Below are 18,572 nucleotides of genomic sequence, written 5' to 3' on the forward strand. Positions count from 1 at the left end.
CCCTGCCATTCCTAGTTACGCCACTGGCTCACATCATTTTCATATAGAGTAAAGAATTTGTGAATTGTGCTTTATAAAAAAAAAAAAAAAAAAAAAAAAAAAAAAAGCCTTCTCTGTGTATAGGGATCAGCAGCCTGTGGGGATCTAACTATTATAATGTGAGTTTACTGAAGCCATAAAGCCTCATGTATACAACCTAGTGGGCACCTATTTACTCATTTCAAGGAGGCACCCAGATCACACTCTTATCACATCCAAGTGTTTCCTTCATTTCTATGGTTGTTTCATCTGGTTCCAATCCAATATTATAATAATAATACATTTTATTAATATAGCGCCAACATATTCCGCAGTACTTTACAAATCGCTCCGCCGGATAGGACCTGCTCTATATTTATCAGATCATTACATGGAAGGCCCCCCTTGGAGGGCACCCGCAGTGGTGTACCTGGGGCATAAGATAATAGTTCTTTCTGATAGCGCATCTATGTACAGCTAGTTTTGGTGAGGCCTCTGCTCCTTGGAGGCTCTGATTAGATTACGGGAATGATATTCGGCCTGGTCTCCTGGTTATTAGTAGGACTAGGGGTGTGTTTTGGCTAGATGTAGTCGGCCTGTTCTGCTCCAGTGCTCATCCGATCCTGCTATTAGTGAACTTGCTGGACGGTGTTTCAGCCGAGTTATGTAACCGGGATGTATTTAAAGCACTTTATTGTCATGGGACAGAGCAGCAGCTGCAGCGCCAGTCTAAGCAAATACTGATAAGGTCAACAGTCAACCCTAGGATTGTTACCGGGATTTAGCTATAAATGGCTTAATCTAGCGCTAGAATATTCTGGATTATGATCACTAGCGGATGGAGTCTGGAGGAAGGAAGCAGAAAATGCATTTCTAGTGCAAGAGAGAAAGGAGTCAAATGGATTTCTTCTAACAATGGCGTCTACTTTCTTGCTGCCTGTTCAGTCTTTTAGGTTTGGTCTTGCGAAATGTAAGATTATCATGTAGACTTGTACAAATGTTGAGTAAAAGGAATTTCACTGTATATTTACATTCGCTTACCTGAAGTAGAAGCAAATTCTCTACATTGAAGAATGAGAACATTCCTCATACTAGTAGTAGAGTCTCAGCGTTATTTCTCAAGATGATATTTACTAGTAAATACTTTCCTTTTTCACATGTGCGCAATGTGTGTCTATGTATAGATAATATTTAAATGACTTTTATTATATAATTTTTTAATATAACTTTTAATAAATAAATATATATATATATATATATATATATATATATATATATACATACATACACACACACACACACACACACACACACACACACACACACACACACACACACACACACACACACACACACACACACACACACACACACACACACACACACACACCCTGGAATGGTTGGGGAAGGTGCAAAGTAAAACAAGTTATACTCCACTACCTCTGGTCTTCTGTTTGGGCAGTTCTTCCCTCATTCCTGATACACTTGCCCAGACATACTGAGGATCACGTGACCACTGGAACCAATCACGTTGGCCTCAGCAATGATATATGGAGCTCCGATGACTTATTAGAAGTGACATCATCTGGTAACAAACGTGTGACCATGAGGCCAGTGACCTGGTTGGCCTCAACACCGGTCAGGCCAGTCACCAGAGGGAATGGGATGCGCTACTCAAATCCATATTTGCTTGAACATATGTTTTTAGACAATTAAAATCAGGGTGAGCACCCCATAAAAGTTTGTCCATTATTTAGGTTAACTCCTAATTATACCCCTAATGTGCACAAATACATCGCCCTATCTAAAATGCAGGTACACCATCTTTAGCAAAATTAGGAACCTTAAAGTGCTTAGAAGTATGTGCGATTATGGCTATTTGTTTTCCCATGTTGAGCGAGTGCAAAATCTCTGACTCCGCTCCACAGACGCTTAAATAAAATTTCCTGATCCAGTAAGAAGGACAAGCAGGTGTGGTGCACACAACAGAGTCTGTATGGCGGCACACACAGTCCCTGTGTCTCCATAGTTGGTGTTCTGCCATATGATATATCAGAGCTGCAGCATATTCTGTACGGCACTCTCTGGCATGTATTGGAACATGGTGTGATATTTGTTGTTGTTGTCCCGTGTTTGGGAGGAAGGACCTCCGATAGCGGTGTGAAGCAGACGGTCACTTACAGTGCTGCTAAGTGCCATCAAGGTCTCATACATGGGGTGGGATTTGTTCTCCTGCATGGAGGTCACCACGGACAGTATCCTTCTGTCACCCACCACCTGTACTGGGTCCAGGGGGCTCCCCAGGACAGAGCTTGCCCTTATAATCAGTCTGTCAAGTCTGTTCCCTATCCCTGGTTGATATACTGCTCCCCCAGCAGGCCACACTGAAAAAGATGGTTGATACCACCACAGGGTTGAAAAAGGCCCTAAGAAGTGTCCCCTGGACTCCAAAGGCCCTCAGCCTCCTGAGCAGGTAGAGTCTGCTGTGGCCCTTTCTGTGCAGCGCCTCCAGGTGATCAGCCCAGTCTAGTTTATTATTGAGGAGCACACCCAGATACTTATAGGTCCTGACTATCTCAATGCCCGTCCCCTGGATCTCCACCAGGTTCGTAGCACTTCTCCACTTACTAAAGTCCATCACCATCTTAGGGCAGTACAATGGGCCTATAAAAGTCCATGGTGTAGTGTTATGGCTCTGAATACCTCTGAGGTGGTATGGCGCTAAAATGGGGCCGCCTACATAACAATGTCTTGGACAAAGGTCTTGGGGTTTCAACTCCTAACAAGTAATTTTACATAACTATTTTGTCAGGCTCTTGTTAGAGGTCAGTTATCTGCTTTAGTTATTAGGTTATTAAAAGACTTGTGTGTCTTATTTTCTACAGGAGTTTTCTATCCCGGAGTACCGAAATGCTCACTTGGAAGCTTTGCAGCAACAGCAGCTGCGACGACGGCCATCTTTGCTCTCTGAATTTCATCCTGTGTCAGAGCGGTAAGTGCTGTAGACTTATAATAAATGTCACTTTTGAAACGTAACCTCTAAGACCAGAAATCTTTATATTGAGGAGGTTCTCAGATTGTTGATATATTAAACAGTTTTTGAGTGTTCCAGAGAATAAGCCATGTCCTCAGGCTGGGCAATTATGGCCTAAATCAAAATTGCTATGATTAATGGCGATTATTTAAGCCACACCCCTATTTAGAGTATGTGTTGGGCGAACCTTGCAAGTAGTTTAGTTTGAACTAAAAGGTCTTTTAATTGATATCTTGTGACGCAAATGTGATGACATTGCAGGACCACCGTCCTCATGTTTGCGTCTTTACGTCAGCGGTCCTTAATGTTTTTCAGGAACGTGAACGAAAACCAGCACTGGAGCCCAGGGGAGATGGGGGAACACTGGGTATTATGTTTGCCTCCACTAATTATACTCTGGGGTCTGAAGGGACCCCCAGAGGATAACAGCAGTGTCATTCTGGACGTTTTTGGCACAAACCCAACTGCAGTCGAAAGCATGGAAATATGGCAATACTGCAGTTTAGAGAACAGAGCTATCTATGTGGAGAACAGCTATCTGCTTCCAGATTTGTTCTCTGTAGAGAGACTGCAGAGAACAGCTGATCAGCAGGGATCCCTCCATCAATCTGATCCTAAGGATAGCCCATCAATGTCATTTGCCTGGAAAACACTCTTTGAGGGCTCTTTCACTTGGAGTCTTTTGGCAGCGGATTTTGAGGCAGATTCCGCTCTTGACGGAGGCGGATTCCGCATTGAATTCAATTGGAGCCAATCACTTCTTTTTTTCCACTAGCTAGTAGTGGAAAAAAGAAGCGAGCTGCCCTATCTTGCCACTGATTTTGCGGCTGAATCAGCGCAGCATCCGAGGCTCCAGGCTCCAGCCTGTTCATTTGGGCCTAATCCAGACGGGATGCCAGTGCACAGCGCCAGCGAAATTCATGTAACTCCATGTGAACTAGCCCTAAGCCAGAACGAGGATCACATGACCAGGACAATTTCGTTTTCTGCAATAAAATGTAGAGTAGTAGTCCTTGACATTAGTTTTATTACAGACACAAAAATAACATGATTGGGCTACTAAGTGCCTAAAGGGGGGAACCCATTGCTATGATGATAAAGTCCTATCTGCGGACATCTTGTTATAGAGCTGGGGGAGACAATCACCTAGCTAAATGATATATAGTATTGTGGAATAAGATTCGGTATAGCTTGTATGGTCGGGTCTATGCAGTCATTGACACCGTTCCCTATATGAGTCTGCCCAAAGGAATAGCGATCACTAAGTAAGGCCGCCCATTGGACTCCTAAGCATAGAAAGAGCTAGAAATGAATGAAACGCAAGTTTTGAATCCCGTCCCACAAATCTATATATCAATCTGATCTGCTCCTCCGTCTCTATAACATGATGTCTATAGTTCAGGTTGGATTTCCATTGTGGTTACACCAACCTCCCTCTTCTCGTCACTTAGTACACAATACTATGAGTAATACCTATTTCTCTGTAGTAGTTTACATTACATTTCACAACTAGTTTGCCCTGTATTGGGCTATATACAGATTCGCTTAGTCTAGTTGCTGGCTTTTGCAATAGGCCTGTATGTATTTCTCCTATATGATCGCCTTTCCGTGTCCTTAATTCAAACATGTCCCCCCCACCCCACCCCCACTGCTGACTCAGATGTCATAACATGATACAGAGCGGAGGCTTTAATGCTTTGGTGTACATTTTAGGACAATTGTCACTTTGTTTAGTGGTCGAGTATGTGGTTTCAGCTGTACCTCCATTTATAAAAGGGCTGTCTCCAGAAGATCTGTTACCTGCTAAGGTGGATATTTTATTTATCCAAAGTCATTGCTTAAAACGAACAGGAATTCTTCAGCGGGAAATGTGCGCCTTAAAACCACACTGGAATGTTCTCCAGGTCCGTCAGATTGCTTGCTCGACAAATCTGGTTTCCTTATAAAATAGTCCGCCAACCACTTCGCCTGAAGCTAAGCAGAAATGTGCTTTTTCAGAACGTAGACCAACTTGTAGTAATGCAAATCACTTCTCAACCGCACTGTGGATAAATATTGGTCTTGAAATTATCTTGCTTGATAAATTAAGACCTGGAACTCCTCAAATAATAGGAAAAATATACTGCCTTCTATGAACGCAACGAACATTCCTGCACGGCACAAATGGCTCCTAAATTCAACTATTTAAAGGGGTTTTCCAGCCCTGTCCACAGGATAGGCCATCAGTATGTGATCTGTTGGGGACTGAGATTGGGATTTCACACAGATCAGCTGTTGTAGTAGCCACTGGCTGTTGGAAGCCGCTAGAGGACAGCTGGCGCGTGCAGTGCTGCTCCTGTTTGCCGATCTGCGGCGCTGCTCCTAGTCAAGTAACAGAATCGGCAGCGCAGCCTCGTCCACTATATAGTGGTGGCTCACTGATTTGCAGCACCACTGTTGTTACTTGCTTAGCCCCGTTTCTCATCTGCGTTTGGGCCATTTAGTTTGCCTATCCACATGAAATATGCAGAGAGAAAAATCTTGCAAGCAGTACTTTTCTCTCTGCATTTTTCGTGTGGAAACCACACGAACCTCATTATAGTCTATGGAGTCCGCAGGTTTCCTTAGGGAACCGCTTTTTTTATGCGGATAGGTTTCCGTTGGGGGGGGATCCCCAAGCGGACTCCCCAAACACAGATGTGAGTCGGGCCTTAGGAGCACCCCTGCACGCACAGTCTGTCCTCTAGCAGATTTCAGCACCCAGAGGCTTCTAGAACAGATGATTTGTGCAGACTCCAACTGAACACATACTGATGAGCGACCCCAATATTTGTCTCTGATGTACTACAATGGCCGCTGCCACATGTATTAGACAAGAAGAATGTAGAAGAGACATACACTTGCCTTGTGGGTCTCTCGGCCAGTAGTCAGTGCTAGGTGGCCAGCTTACAGTGCTGATGATATACACTCTGTATAAGGCGCTGTGGGAATGAACACAAGGCAATACAATGATGGTGGATGTGAGAAAGGATCTGAGCAATAGAGCTAGATAATCGTAGAGATAGATTTGATCAATAACAGGCAGATTAGTGATAGGAATCGTAGATAGGACAGAGTGAGGAGAATATCTGCTGTGTGCCCCAGCAGCCTGCACTAAGTCACAAAGGACGATTAACCCTTTCATTATCAATCATCTTATTTTATCTTTTGGAAAAAAGGGCTGTTTTCGTCTGTCTACTGAGTGTTTAAGCATAAGATTTTTTTACTAAAAGGACTGACTATCAGTAAAAATTTTAAGGGTTTTTGAGCAAGGAAAACCCCTTTTTTGAAGCCACTAGTGGTGGATTTTGTTGCAGATTTGCTTTCAAATTTTACCTATGGGAAACTACTACTGGGCACCAAACTAGCACATATTTGGTCCTCTACTGGCTTCCAGTAATGACTTGCCCATTCCCTTTGACTTCTGCAGCCTTTGTTTGGTTGTAGCATTCACATAGGAGAAGACATCACTGCAAGAGCCCGGGTGTATGGCATCTGGTGGCAGGGGACCAGGAAAGTGCCATTTGTGTAAGGGGGGAGGGAGATGAGTGCCAGCAACCGCCTCCCCCTCCATGGCATAGCACAGAGGTTGCTTCTTTTTAATGTTTCATTTTCATATAATGAGGATATGTTCTGTCCATCGTAATGTTATTAAGGCTGAGGTCACGATGCAGCAAAGCCACATTTTTTTGTGGGGAAGGGGGTTGGTTTCTCACAGACTTTGATGAGGATTTTTTGTTCCAAAGCCAAGATTGGTTTAAAAAAAGGAATGAGAAATATACAGCAGCTTTTCTGCAACCTGTAACCTAAAGGGGTTTTCTGAGGCTTTAATATGGATGACCTGTCCATAGGGCTTTCAATCCATATCACATTTGTAGGGATCAAACTCCTGGCACCCGAACAGATCAGCACTTAAGTAAACGTTGAGATCTTTTCATTACCAGGTACAGTGCCATGCATTCTGTGTGGTTGTGCCTGGTATTACACAATTGTATACTTCAGTACCATGCACAGGCGCTACAAAATATACATCACTCTGTCTGATAAACCATGTCGGGCTGCAGCGCCTTTCCATGCGCCCAAGCCTCCTCAAATAGGTGGTAGATGGGGGTGCCAGGGGGTCTTCAATATTAAAATTGACTTTCCTTTTAAGCTGGTTAAAGGGATACAAGCCAGCATTTATCCTGGATCATAGTAAAATACTTAGCTATTTTTTGTAATGAAGATGCTATGAATGGAGTTCTGCAAATGTGCAATGTTTTCATGATTGACATTATTTTGCAGGCCGCAGGATAGGCGGACAGGGTATGAATCGCAGTACCATTCTGGTGCTCAGAGCGAGCATGAGGTGCTGGAATCAAAGAGACCACGGCTAGATCAAGTGGACTCTCACTACCGAGTTTCTGCTGCTTCTGTTGTACCTCTTGTATCAACCATCCAGGAGGGGCTACGTGCACAAGGGGATATTAAAAAGGTAGGTACCAGCTTATCCACATTGTTTTCTATGGGTACTGCCATGATGAGTGCATTTTACTTACAATAAATAATTATTGCCCTACTGGGCAGCAAACTGTAAGTACTGTAACTTATTTTGGTCAGGAACATAATTGTTCGTCTCCTTAAAGCGACCCTAAATAATCATATTTAATAATTTATATGGCGTCAGTATATTCTGCAGGACTATACAGGTTTAAGGTTACATGAACAGACAATATCAGGACATTACAATGTAACAAACTAACATATCAAATGCCCTGCTAGCAAGAGCTTACAATCTATGAGGAAAAAGGAGTGGCACAAAAGCTGAGAGGGCTAGTTTGGTACAATGATCCAGTCTTTTTAATAAATCTTAAAAGGGGCTCTATCATTGGGAAAACTCATTTTTAACTAGGCACATACTTACATAGCCTTTAGAAAGGCTATTCCACACTTACCTTTTGTATGTTAATTGCCTCAGTTGTTTTTGAATGAGCCCACTTTTATTCACATGCTAATTAGCCTCCAGCGAGCACCAGAAGTCTCAGTGAGCACTGTCTGTTGTGTGGATGAGTCAGTAGCAGCCTTCCTTGCTCTCACACACACATAGCAGACAGTGCTCGCTGAGACTTCCGGTGCTCGTTGCTGACTAATTAGCATGTGAATAAAAACGGGCTCATTCAAAAATTACTTAGGGGACTAACATACAAAAGGTTTGTGTGGAATAACCTTTCTAAAGGCTATGCAAGTATGTGCTTAGTTAAAAATGAGTTTTCCCAATGAGCCTCTTTAATGCATAGTTAAATATGTGGTGTCCTATTTTATGTATTTATTTTCTGGCATTTATTTTCTGATTTGCAGTCTTCTCTTCACTTCTGTAGAATAGACATCAGCACACTGTGAGAAATTTAACAGGTGGGAATTGTAAAAATTTGTGTAGTAACAGTTTACAAATTTGTCAAATTTATCAATTTTTGATATTTGTCGGAGCCTTAAATACGACAACAAGTTACTCCGCTTTGTATTTCACCAGAGTCAGAGTGACAATGTGCAAGTTTTTGATAAATTTGGTGCATGTCACCTTGACTGGATAGCCCCACCCACTTGCCCATTTTCTCACTTGCTTTTGAAAAATGAAGTGAAGGAGGAGCTGGGAATTGGAAGAACCAGGAGGCCATTGGGCATTTTAGCTATGTATATATTGTATACTGTGTGTTCATTCACATCCAGTAGTACTCAATGTAACCAATGTTTGTGTTTTAAAGGAACAGGGCCTCTCCGGCAAACATGATGCTCCCTCATCCCCCATCCCTGGCCAGCCTAATGATGATCAGGATGCATCTCCCTCCAAACTGTCTAAAGAGGAGTTGATACAGAGTATGGACCGGGTCGATAGAGAAATTGCAAAAGTTGAGCAACAGATTCTGAAACTAAAGAAAAAACAGGTATAAATATAATAAATGTCTTAGTCTGGATTTGCTAGATTGATTCTGAATTGCTGCTGACAGATGCTGCTTACTTCACGTGTGTAATCTCCATGCACATTGACTGAATGCCGTGTTATTTTATTGTACTTACAGACGTGTATGGTACATCCACAGGGTATACCATAACTGTCTGATAGGTGAAGGTCTATCCTCTGCACCCCATGTCTCATTCCCGCTGACACCATGGCCACAGTGAATAAAGAGGTGGTAGTGCATACATGGGCTCTCTCCATTGCTTTCTGTGGTAGTTCAGAGAACAGCTGCACGCACATACTTCCATAGAAGTTGATGGTGAGAGTCACACATACGTTGCTACATTTGATGCAGCCGCAGATTTATGAAGACTCACATTTTTCGTGCCAGTGTCCATCTCTACTGTGCCAGGCGCGCCCTCTGAGTGTCTATGTGCCTGCACTGAAATGTATGCCAGATCGTAGCTGGAGTAGATCTTAGGGAACATGTGTGGCAGAAGAATGACGTAAATTATCATAAATCTGGCCTCACCCATGCTACGCCGCCTTTCAGGAGAATGGCAAGGACATCTTAACCAGTGCTGGGCCGCTCGTAGACTATATACGTATGGGCAGTCCACCTCTAACCCTACAAGGGCTAATATATATATCCTTGCAAGGTTAGCCTTCTGCACAAAGTTGTTCAGCTTTTAGAAACTGGATTCTGGTTTCCGGATATCCTATAGGGAAGGCAGGCATAGTTTTATTACCAGCCATGCCTTCCTGATCACTGTGTTCACAATTCGGAGTGCCGTGATGTGGCTCCTCCATGATCTGCTGAGTCCAGTATAGGAGGCTGTATTCTTCCTGTAAGGGTGCCTTTACACTTGTGCCTGTGTCCACTCTTTTGTATTTTTGGCCAGACACAAAGTCGGACATGCAGGACTTTGTGTCCGGCCAAACGAAAACGGTTTCGCCGCGGAGAGGCTGCATCGGCAGTATGCTTTTAAAACCCATTCAAATGAATGGGTTTTACAACTGACTTCTAGGAAGCCGTCTCCTGTCCAGTTTTCCCTGGGAATAGGACGGAGACCCCGCAGGTGGACACAGGTGCAAGACTGAACGCCCCCTTAGTGAAGCTTTATGTTTTAGTCCCAGTTACAACAGAAATCTAAAAATAAATAAATAAAATAAAAAATTAAAAGTTGTAATGCCCAACACTGTCATTTATTTCTAAATATCTTTTTCTTTTTTTTTTTTTCTTCTTTTTTTCCTGTTATCAAGGGCTACAAATGAAATGCATAAACATACAGTTAACTGCATAACAGAAAAGGTTAAGAAACTTAATAACTAACAATATTCCTCTTTTTAATTCCTCCTATGCAGAACTCACTGTAACTAATTCTTACTAATGATATTGGGGGAAACTTTATAGATGGCTACTTCTTTATGCTCCATGTTTGTTCCTTTCTTGGTATTACCCATGTGAATCGGGCCTCATGTACACGACCGTTTGCAGGCTGCGGGCCAGTGAAAACTGTAAGGATGACACCCGGTTTGGTATCTGGTTGTCATCTATGGTTTTCACTGACACTTCCATTATATTGAATGGGCCAAGTTGCAAGTACGGACAGGATTAGGACCTGCTCCATAATTTGCAGCTCTTAAATGTGGCCCAGACACACAGCCGCAAAAACTACAGCTGTCTGTAGGGACCCCTTAGAAATGTACTTTTCTCCACAATGGTGGATAAAATTGCGGTTGTACGTGAGGCCTTAAACGGCAAACAAGTTCCGGTTAGTGTGATCTTTTAGGATTTTTTTTTTCCATTTGTCCCCTATTTTGTGATGATTAGGGTCGAGCGATCGAGATCGGAAAACATCGGATAGCGATCGAGTAAATTTCACGATCGTGATCGGAATTCCGACCCGATCTTTTCCAGCGGGATCGAGATCGGAGGTTATCTCAAGATCGGCTCAACCCCAAAAGTGACTTTTCCCATAGAGAAGCATTGACTAGCGTTGAGGATCAGGATCGGAAAAGATCGGATTCCGATCGGCGATAGAGCAAATTTCACGATCGAGATCGTCTGGAAAATGATCGGAAATCGGATTTTAAAATCAATCTTGAAATCTCAAGATCGGCTCAACCTTAGTGATGATGTACATTTGATAGTCTGGCCTGAAGAAGAGGAGAAAGCATGGTGTGGCTGCAGGATATGGACTATAGTGTTTGTTTACTGTCAAATGCGTGGTGTGCACAGGAGCTGTAGAAACTAATCCTCTTTCATTGGAGATCAATGGCAGTGTTGTTTCATTTCACATTTTATTTGCATGGAAAGCAAAAAAGACACACGTTATACGAACATGCCATTGAACTCAATGGCTAACTACATTTTACACGTGTATTTTTACATGTGTAAAATGTACAGAATACACGGAGCGTAAACTTCGCGTGAAGGGGCCCTAATTATTTGCCAAGGTAGACCTAGACAGTATGCAGGAAGATCTTTAGTTCCCCCTGGTTTTTGTAGACAGACAAAACGTTAAACTGACTTAATGCAGGGGACATGGAGTCAGTTTTCGACTTGTATGCGATGTGCAATGATCAAAGTAGGAAAAATTTATTAAAACTAGTATATCATACGTCAGCCTTAATACAGCCCTACTGGTGCAGGTCCTAGAATGGAAGTCTACGCTCTACGTAGGTAGGATCTGGCATAGATTTACATTCTAACTCATGCCAGTAAACTAACGTGAGTTTTAGTAAATCGACCAGGGTAAGGTGTCCCTGCACAGCCCAGATTCGCAGAATGTGCCGGGCAAGCCGTGGTAGGTCAGCTAATTACAGTTGTTAATGATATAATTCAACACTTTTCCATAAGAGGAAGGTGTCCATCATTATAGGCATCTCCTATTCCACATGTGTAATATCTACACGGCCGTGTCACAGTTTCCTGCTGAAATGTTTAGTCTTTACATTGCTTTATTCACAAATGGTTAAACGTGGTCATTTTGTCCCAGACGATGACTGGGGTTTGTTACAGGGGATGGCAGTAAACCTACCTCTATTCCGTATTCTGCATGAAATGTATATGACACCGTATAATGTGTTGGAACTCGCCCCTGTCACTGTGCAAAGTCTGGCTCTAAATCCCGAAATTGCGACCAACCTGTTGCTTGCCGATGTGACTAGACGCTGATTGGAGTTTTACGTTGTATGATGGAGGTTTTTTTTGCTCTTGTGTAACTTAGCAACAGCTTGAAGAAGAAGCAGCCAAACCTCCAGAGCCTGAGAAGCCGGTCTCCCCTCCACCGGTGGAGCAGAAGCATCGCAGCATCGTCCAAATCATTTACGATGAGAACCGGGTAAGTAGATGCATTATCATCTTTGGCATGTCCGGCGGATAGAGTGCTGGGTCTTGGAAGGCACAGCTGGGTTTTAGAAGCCATCTTGAAGCCACTTTTCATTGTTTTACTTGTGCATGGACTTTATTTAGTGCAGTTTTTTGCATTGCCCTGACTTATGAGACTGTTTACATGTGTAAATATTGTGTTTGGCTAATTATGTGGCGGGTACTAGGGCTATAATTAGAGTAAATTGGATTATGCTTCTGTGCCAGGCTGATCGTGCCCTTTATGTAGTAGTAATTATGTAGTTGCTTTAGTTCCTATGGTTTGTTTATGTGTGTTTGGACAGGCTACGTCTTCATAGCTACTACTGTCATGTGCCGATATCTCCGTTGGGTTGGACTAACAGCAGTACAAGTGAAGTTAGGGTTTTCGCTCCTTGTAAACCACACACTTAAAATGCGGTTCAATGTTTCTTTGACTGAGAGTCTGTCGGTTTCTTCTCTTTTCTTTTTTTTTTTTGTCCTTTTTGCTTATTTTTATAACTCCAATAAAGCCTGGTATGACTTCACATCCGCTTCAGAGTCCTATCGCAGTGTCCCAGTCAGAAAAGTTCTGCAAAACTGACTTTCTCATCCAGCGATTTCTTATTTATTTGTTTATTTAATTTTTTTTTTTTTTTTGAGGGGGGACAGACACCTGGCTGACTCCATTATTGTCTGTGTGGTCTCTCTTGCTGTCCATCGTTTTTCCTTTTTTCTTTTTTGCGATGGACTAGACGAACAGATAGGACAATGCATGTGTGGCCCTAGCATAAAAAGATATGCAAAAACATACTAGTGCAAGACTACAATAAGTCCTTAGACTCCATTGACACGACCGAGTGTGCATCCGATGTGGGGCTGATTTTGCAGCGAAATGTACACAGTGATATCTGTGCATTCTGTGATGCACTTCCATCTATGGGAGTTTCCATTCCGTTTTGATGATATAGAGCAAATCCCATCTTGCTCAATATCTTCAATAGGCTGGACCATCATACGTGCCCTAGGATGGCTCACTCGGACGTGTGCATAGAACCTTACCCTTTATAAGGATAGGTCCACAGGGGACGACTTGCTTGTAGCAGTAAAACTGTGAAGACGTCCCATTTAGAAATACCGTGAGACTGTATTAGGATTCAGGAACTCTTTAAAGCAAAGGTCCCATGTAGCGGGCCCGCGCTGCAGGGAGGACCACAGCAGAGATGCAGCACGGTTTTGGTGGCACTTTTCAGTCCTCAGAGGTCCGTCTCCCCGCATGTATTTTTCCTCAGTGTGTGGATGGGATTTGTGGGTTTATGCCACGTGAGGCAGTTTCACATGGTGGAATTTTTGCAGCAGAATCTGCCGCCAATGTTCTGCCTCCCTGACGTTTCAGTGGGAGAGTTGGGTTTTTATTTTTGGGCAACATTGAATTCTATGGGAGTAGGAAAATGTCTTTGGATTTTGCATGGCTGGTCCAGTCGCAAATTCTGCTGTGTGAAGTTGCCCTAAAAATCAACATTGGCCAGTCATTGACATTTTGTTCACTTAAAGAAGCCACTCTGGAATTAATTTTTTCTTTCTTCTTTCATTATGTACTTATTCCCTCAGTAGATATGACTCAACTAGTATCACCTTATTTAGTTATTCCTTTCCATATGAAAATGTATTCCCGCCTTCTCACCATGTAGGATCATGATGTAAGACTGTGACACCGCTTCATGTAAGTCAATGAGGCCATCAGTAGTGCCCATTACCAGTGGTCCCTCCCCACAGATCTGCCTTGTGACAGTTGCCAAGCATAGGGTCTCATAAAGCGATACTACCCCTGCTCTGCTATCCTGCATGGTTGGAATAACACACTGTCTCTGCATACAGACCATGGAGTCCAAAGCAATGTGAAGACATACATGGAAAACTTTCCCAATGTATTTGTGCAGCTAAGTGCACAGGCGCGTTTCCAGCCTTAGATTCATTCTCCCACCATCCTAATGGACGCTCTTCCAGATAATGGCTAAGGTTGAGAAGAGTTTGCCTTAATATAGACAATATGCAAGCCCCTCAGTAGGAATCATCCAAATGTATCACTGCTGTTTGTGTTTAACCATCCAAAAGGTCACGACTAGAGATGAGCGAACAGTGTTCTATCGAACTCATGTTCGATCGGATATTAGGCTGTTCGGCATGTTCGAATCGAATCGAACACCGCGTGGTAAAGTGCGCCATTACTCGATTCCCCTCCCACCTTCCCTGGCGCCTTTTTTGCTCCAATAACAGCGCAGGGTAGGTGGGACAGGAACTACGACACCGGTGACGTTGAAAAAAGTAGGCAAAACCCATTGGCTGCCGAAAACATGTGACCTCTAATTTAAAAGAACAGCGCCGCCCAGCTTCGCGTCATTCTGAGCTTGCAATTCACCGAGGACGGAGGTTTCCGTCCAGCTAGCTAGGGCTTAGATTCTGGGTAGGCAGGGACAGGCTAGGATAGGAAGGAGAAGACAACCAACAGCTCTTATAAGAGCTAAATTCCAGGGAGAAGCTTGTCAGTGTAACGTGGCACTGACGGGCTCAATCGCCGCAACCCAGCTTTCCCAGGATCCTGAATGGAATACACTGTCAGTGTATTCCCGTATACCCGATATATACCCCCGATACCCGTTCCAACGGTGTGCCCCCCCACCTTCACCCCAGAAATACCCTGCAAGTCCCCTAGCAATAGAATTGGGGCTATATACACCCACTATTTTTGCTACTGCCATATAGTGCCATTGTCTCACTGGGAATTCAAAGAATATATTGGGCTTACATATAACTTCAATTCCAGGGAGAAGCTTGTCAGTGTAACGTGGCACTGACGGGCTCAATCGCCGCAACCCAGCTTTCCCAGGATCCTGAATGGAACACACTGACAGTGTATTCCCGTATACCCCATATATACACCCCAAATCCCCGTTCCAACGGTGTGCCCCCCCACCTTCACCTCAGAAATACCCTGCAAGTCCCCTAGCAATAGAATTGGGGCTATATACACCCACAATTTTTGCTACTGGTATACAGTGCCATTGTCTCACTGGGAATTCAAAGAATATATGGGGGTTATGTGCACCCACAATTTTTAATACTGCTATACAGTGCCATTGTCTGACTGGGAATTCAAAGAATATATGGGGGTTATGTGCACCCACAATTTTTAATACTGGTATATAGTGCCATTGTCTGACTGGGAATTCAAAGAATATATGGGGGTTACGTGCACCCACAATTTTTAATACTGGTATACAGTGCCATTGTCTGACTGGGAATTCAAAGAATATATGGGGGTTACGTGCACCCACAATTTTTAATACTGGTATACAGTGCCATTGTCTGACTGGGAATTCAAAGAATATATGGGGGTTACGTGCACCCACAATTTTTAATACTGCTATACAGTTCCTTTGTCTCACTGGGAATTCAAAGAATATATGGGGGTTATGTGCACCCACAATTTTTAATACTGGTATACAGTGCCATTGTCTGACTGGGAATTCAAAGAATATATGGGGGTTACGTGCACCCACAATTTTTAATACTGCTATACAGTTCCTTTGTCTCACTGGGAATTCAAAGAATATATGGGGGTTATGTGCACCCACAATTTTTAATACTGGTATACAGTGCCATTGTCTGACTGGGAATTCAAAGAATATATGGGGGTTATGTGCACCCACAATTTTTAATACTGGTATACAGTGCCATTGTCTGACTGGGAATTCAAAGAATATATGGGGGTTATGTGCACCCACAATTTTTACTACTGGTATACAGTGCCATTGTCTGACTGGGAATTCAAAGAATATATGGGGGTTACGTGCACCCACAATTTTTAATACTGGTATACAGTGCCATTGTCTGACTGGGAATTCAAAGAATATATGGGGGTTATGTGCACCCACAATTTTTAATACTGGTATATAGTGCCATTGTCTGACTGGGAATTCAAAGAATATATGGGGGTTACGTGCACCCACAATTTTTAATACTGCTATACAGTGCCATTGTCTGACTGGGAATTCAAAGAATATATGGGGGTTATGTGCACCCACAATTTTTAATACTGGTATACAGTGCCATTGTCTGACTGGGAATTCAAAGAATATATGGGGGTTATGTGCACCCACAATTTTTACTACTGGTATACAGTGCCATTGTCTGACTGGGAATTCAAAGAATATATGGGGGTTACGTGCACCCACAATTTTTAATACTGGTATACAGTGCCATTGTCTGACTGGGAATTCAAAGAATATATGGGGGTTATGTGCACCCACAATTTTTAATACTGGTATACAGTGCCATTGTCTGACTGGGAATTCAAAGAATATATGGGGGTTACGTGCACCCACAATTTTTAATACTGCTATACAGTTCCTTTGTTTCACTGGGAATTCAAAGAATATATGGGGGTTATGTGCACCCACAATTTTTAATACTGCTATACAGTTCCTTTGTCTCACTGGGAATTCAAAGAATATATGGGGGTTATGTGCACCCACAATTTTTACTACTGGTATACAGTGCCATTGTCTGACTGGGAATTCAAAGAATATATGGGGGTTACGTGCACCCACAATTTTTAATACTGGTATACAGTGCCATTGTCTGACTGGGAATTCAAAGAATATATGGGGGTTATGTGCACCCACAATTTTTAATACTGGTATACAGTGCCATTGTCTGACTGGGAATTCAAAGAATATATGGGGGTTATGTGCACCCACAATTTTTACTACTGGTATACAGTGCCATTGTCTGACTGGGAATTCAAAGAATATATGGGGGTTACGTGCACCCACAATTTTTAATACTGGTATACAGTGCCATTGTCTGACTGGGAATTCAAAGAATATATGGGGGTTATGTGCACCCACAATTTTTAATACTGGTATACAGTGCCATTGTCTGACTGGGAATTCAAAGAATATATGGGGGTTACGTGCACCCACAATTTTTAATACTGCTATACAGTTCCTTTGTCTCACTGGGAATTCAAAGAATATATGGGGGTTATGTGCACCCACAATTTTTAATACTGGTATACAGTGCCATTGTCTGACTGGGAATTCAAAGAATATATGGGGGTTACGTGCACCCACAATTTTTAATACTGCTATACAGTTCCTTTGTTTCACTGGGAATTCAAAGAATATATGGGGGTTATGTGCACCCACAATTTTTAATACTGCTATACAGTTCCTTTGTCTCACTGGGAATTCAAAGAATATATGGGGGTTATGTGCACCCACAATTTTTAATACTGGTATACAGTGCCATTGTCTGACTGGGAATTCAAAGAATATATGGGGGTTATGTGCACCCACAATTTTTACTACTGGTATACAGTGCCATTGTCTGACTGGGAATTCAAAGAATATATGGGGGTTACGTGCACCCACAATTTTTAATACTGCTATACAGTTCCTTTGTCTCACTGGGAATTCAAAGAATATATGGGGGTTATGTGCACCCACAATTTTTAATACTGGTATACAGTGCCATTGTCTGACTGGGAATTCAAAGAATATATGGGGGTTATGTGCACCCACAATTTTTAATACTGGTATACAGTGCCATTGTCTGACTGGGAATTCAAAGAATATATGGGGGTTATGTGCACCCACAATTTTTACTACTGGTATACAGTGCCATTGTCTGACTGGGAATTCAAAGAATATATGGGGGTTATGTGCACCCACAATTTTTACTACTGGTATACAGTGCCATTGTCTGACTGGGAATTCAAAGAATATATGGGGGTTACGTGCACCCACAATTTTTAATACTGGTATACAGTGCCATTGTCTGACTGGGAATTCAAAGAATATATGGGGGTTATGTGCACCCACAATTTTTAATACTGGTATATAGTGCCATTGTCTGACTGGGAATTCAAAGAATATATGGGGGTTACGTGCACCCACAATTTTTAATACTGCTATACAGTGCCATTGTCTGACTGGGAATTCAAAGAATATATGGGGGTTATGTGCACCCACAATTTTTAATACTGGTATACAGTGCCATTGTCTGACTGGGAATTCAAAGAATATATGGGGGTTATGTGCACCCACAATTTTTACTACTGGTATACAGTGCCATTGTCTGACTGGGAATTCAAAGAATATATGGGGGTTACGTGCACCCACAATTTTTAATACTGGTATACAGTGCCATTG

General features: G+C 42.6%; 1 protein-coding gene across 4 annotated transcripts in view; it reads left to right on the forward strand.

Annotated features, from left to right (window-relative positions):
- NCOR1 (nuclear receptor corepressor 1) overlaps positions 1 to 18,572 on the forward strand; it is a 125,774-nt gene that overhangs the window by 27,973 nt on the left and 79,229 nt on the right. For 3 of the 4 annotated variants that reach the window (XM_075263721.1, XM_075263725.1, XM_075263724.1), the window contains exons 3-6: positions 2,904 to 3,010; positions 7,355 to 7,544; positions 8,812 to 8,991; positions 12,239 to 12,352. In XM_075263721.1, the coding sequence (XP_075119822.1) occupies positions 2,904 to 3,010; positions 7,355 to 7,544; positions 8,812 to 8,991; positions 12,239 to 12,352 (591 nt within the window). The remainder of the gene's footprint in view (positions 1 to 2,903; positions 3,011 to 7,354; positions 7,545 to 8,811; positions 8,992 to 12,238; positions 12,353 to 18,572) is intronic. The other variant, XM_075263723.1, reaches the window with a different exon arrangement.

This window comes from Leptodactylus fuscus, chromosome 2 (assembly GCF_031893055.1).
Source record: "Leptodactylus fuscus isolate aLepFus1 chromosome 2, aLepFus1.hap2, whole genome shotgun sequence".
Taxonomy (NCBI): Eukaryota; Metazoa; Chordata; class Amphibia; order Anura; family Leptodactylidae; genus Leptodactylus; species Leptodactylus fuscus.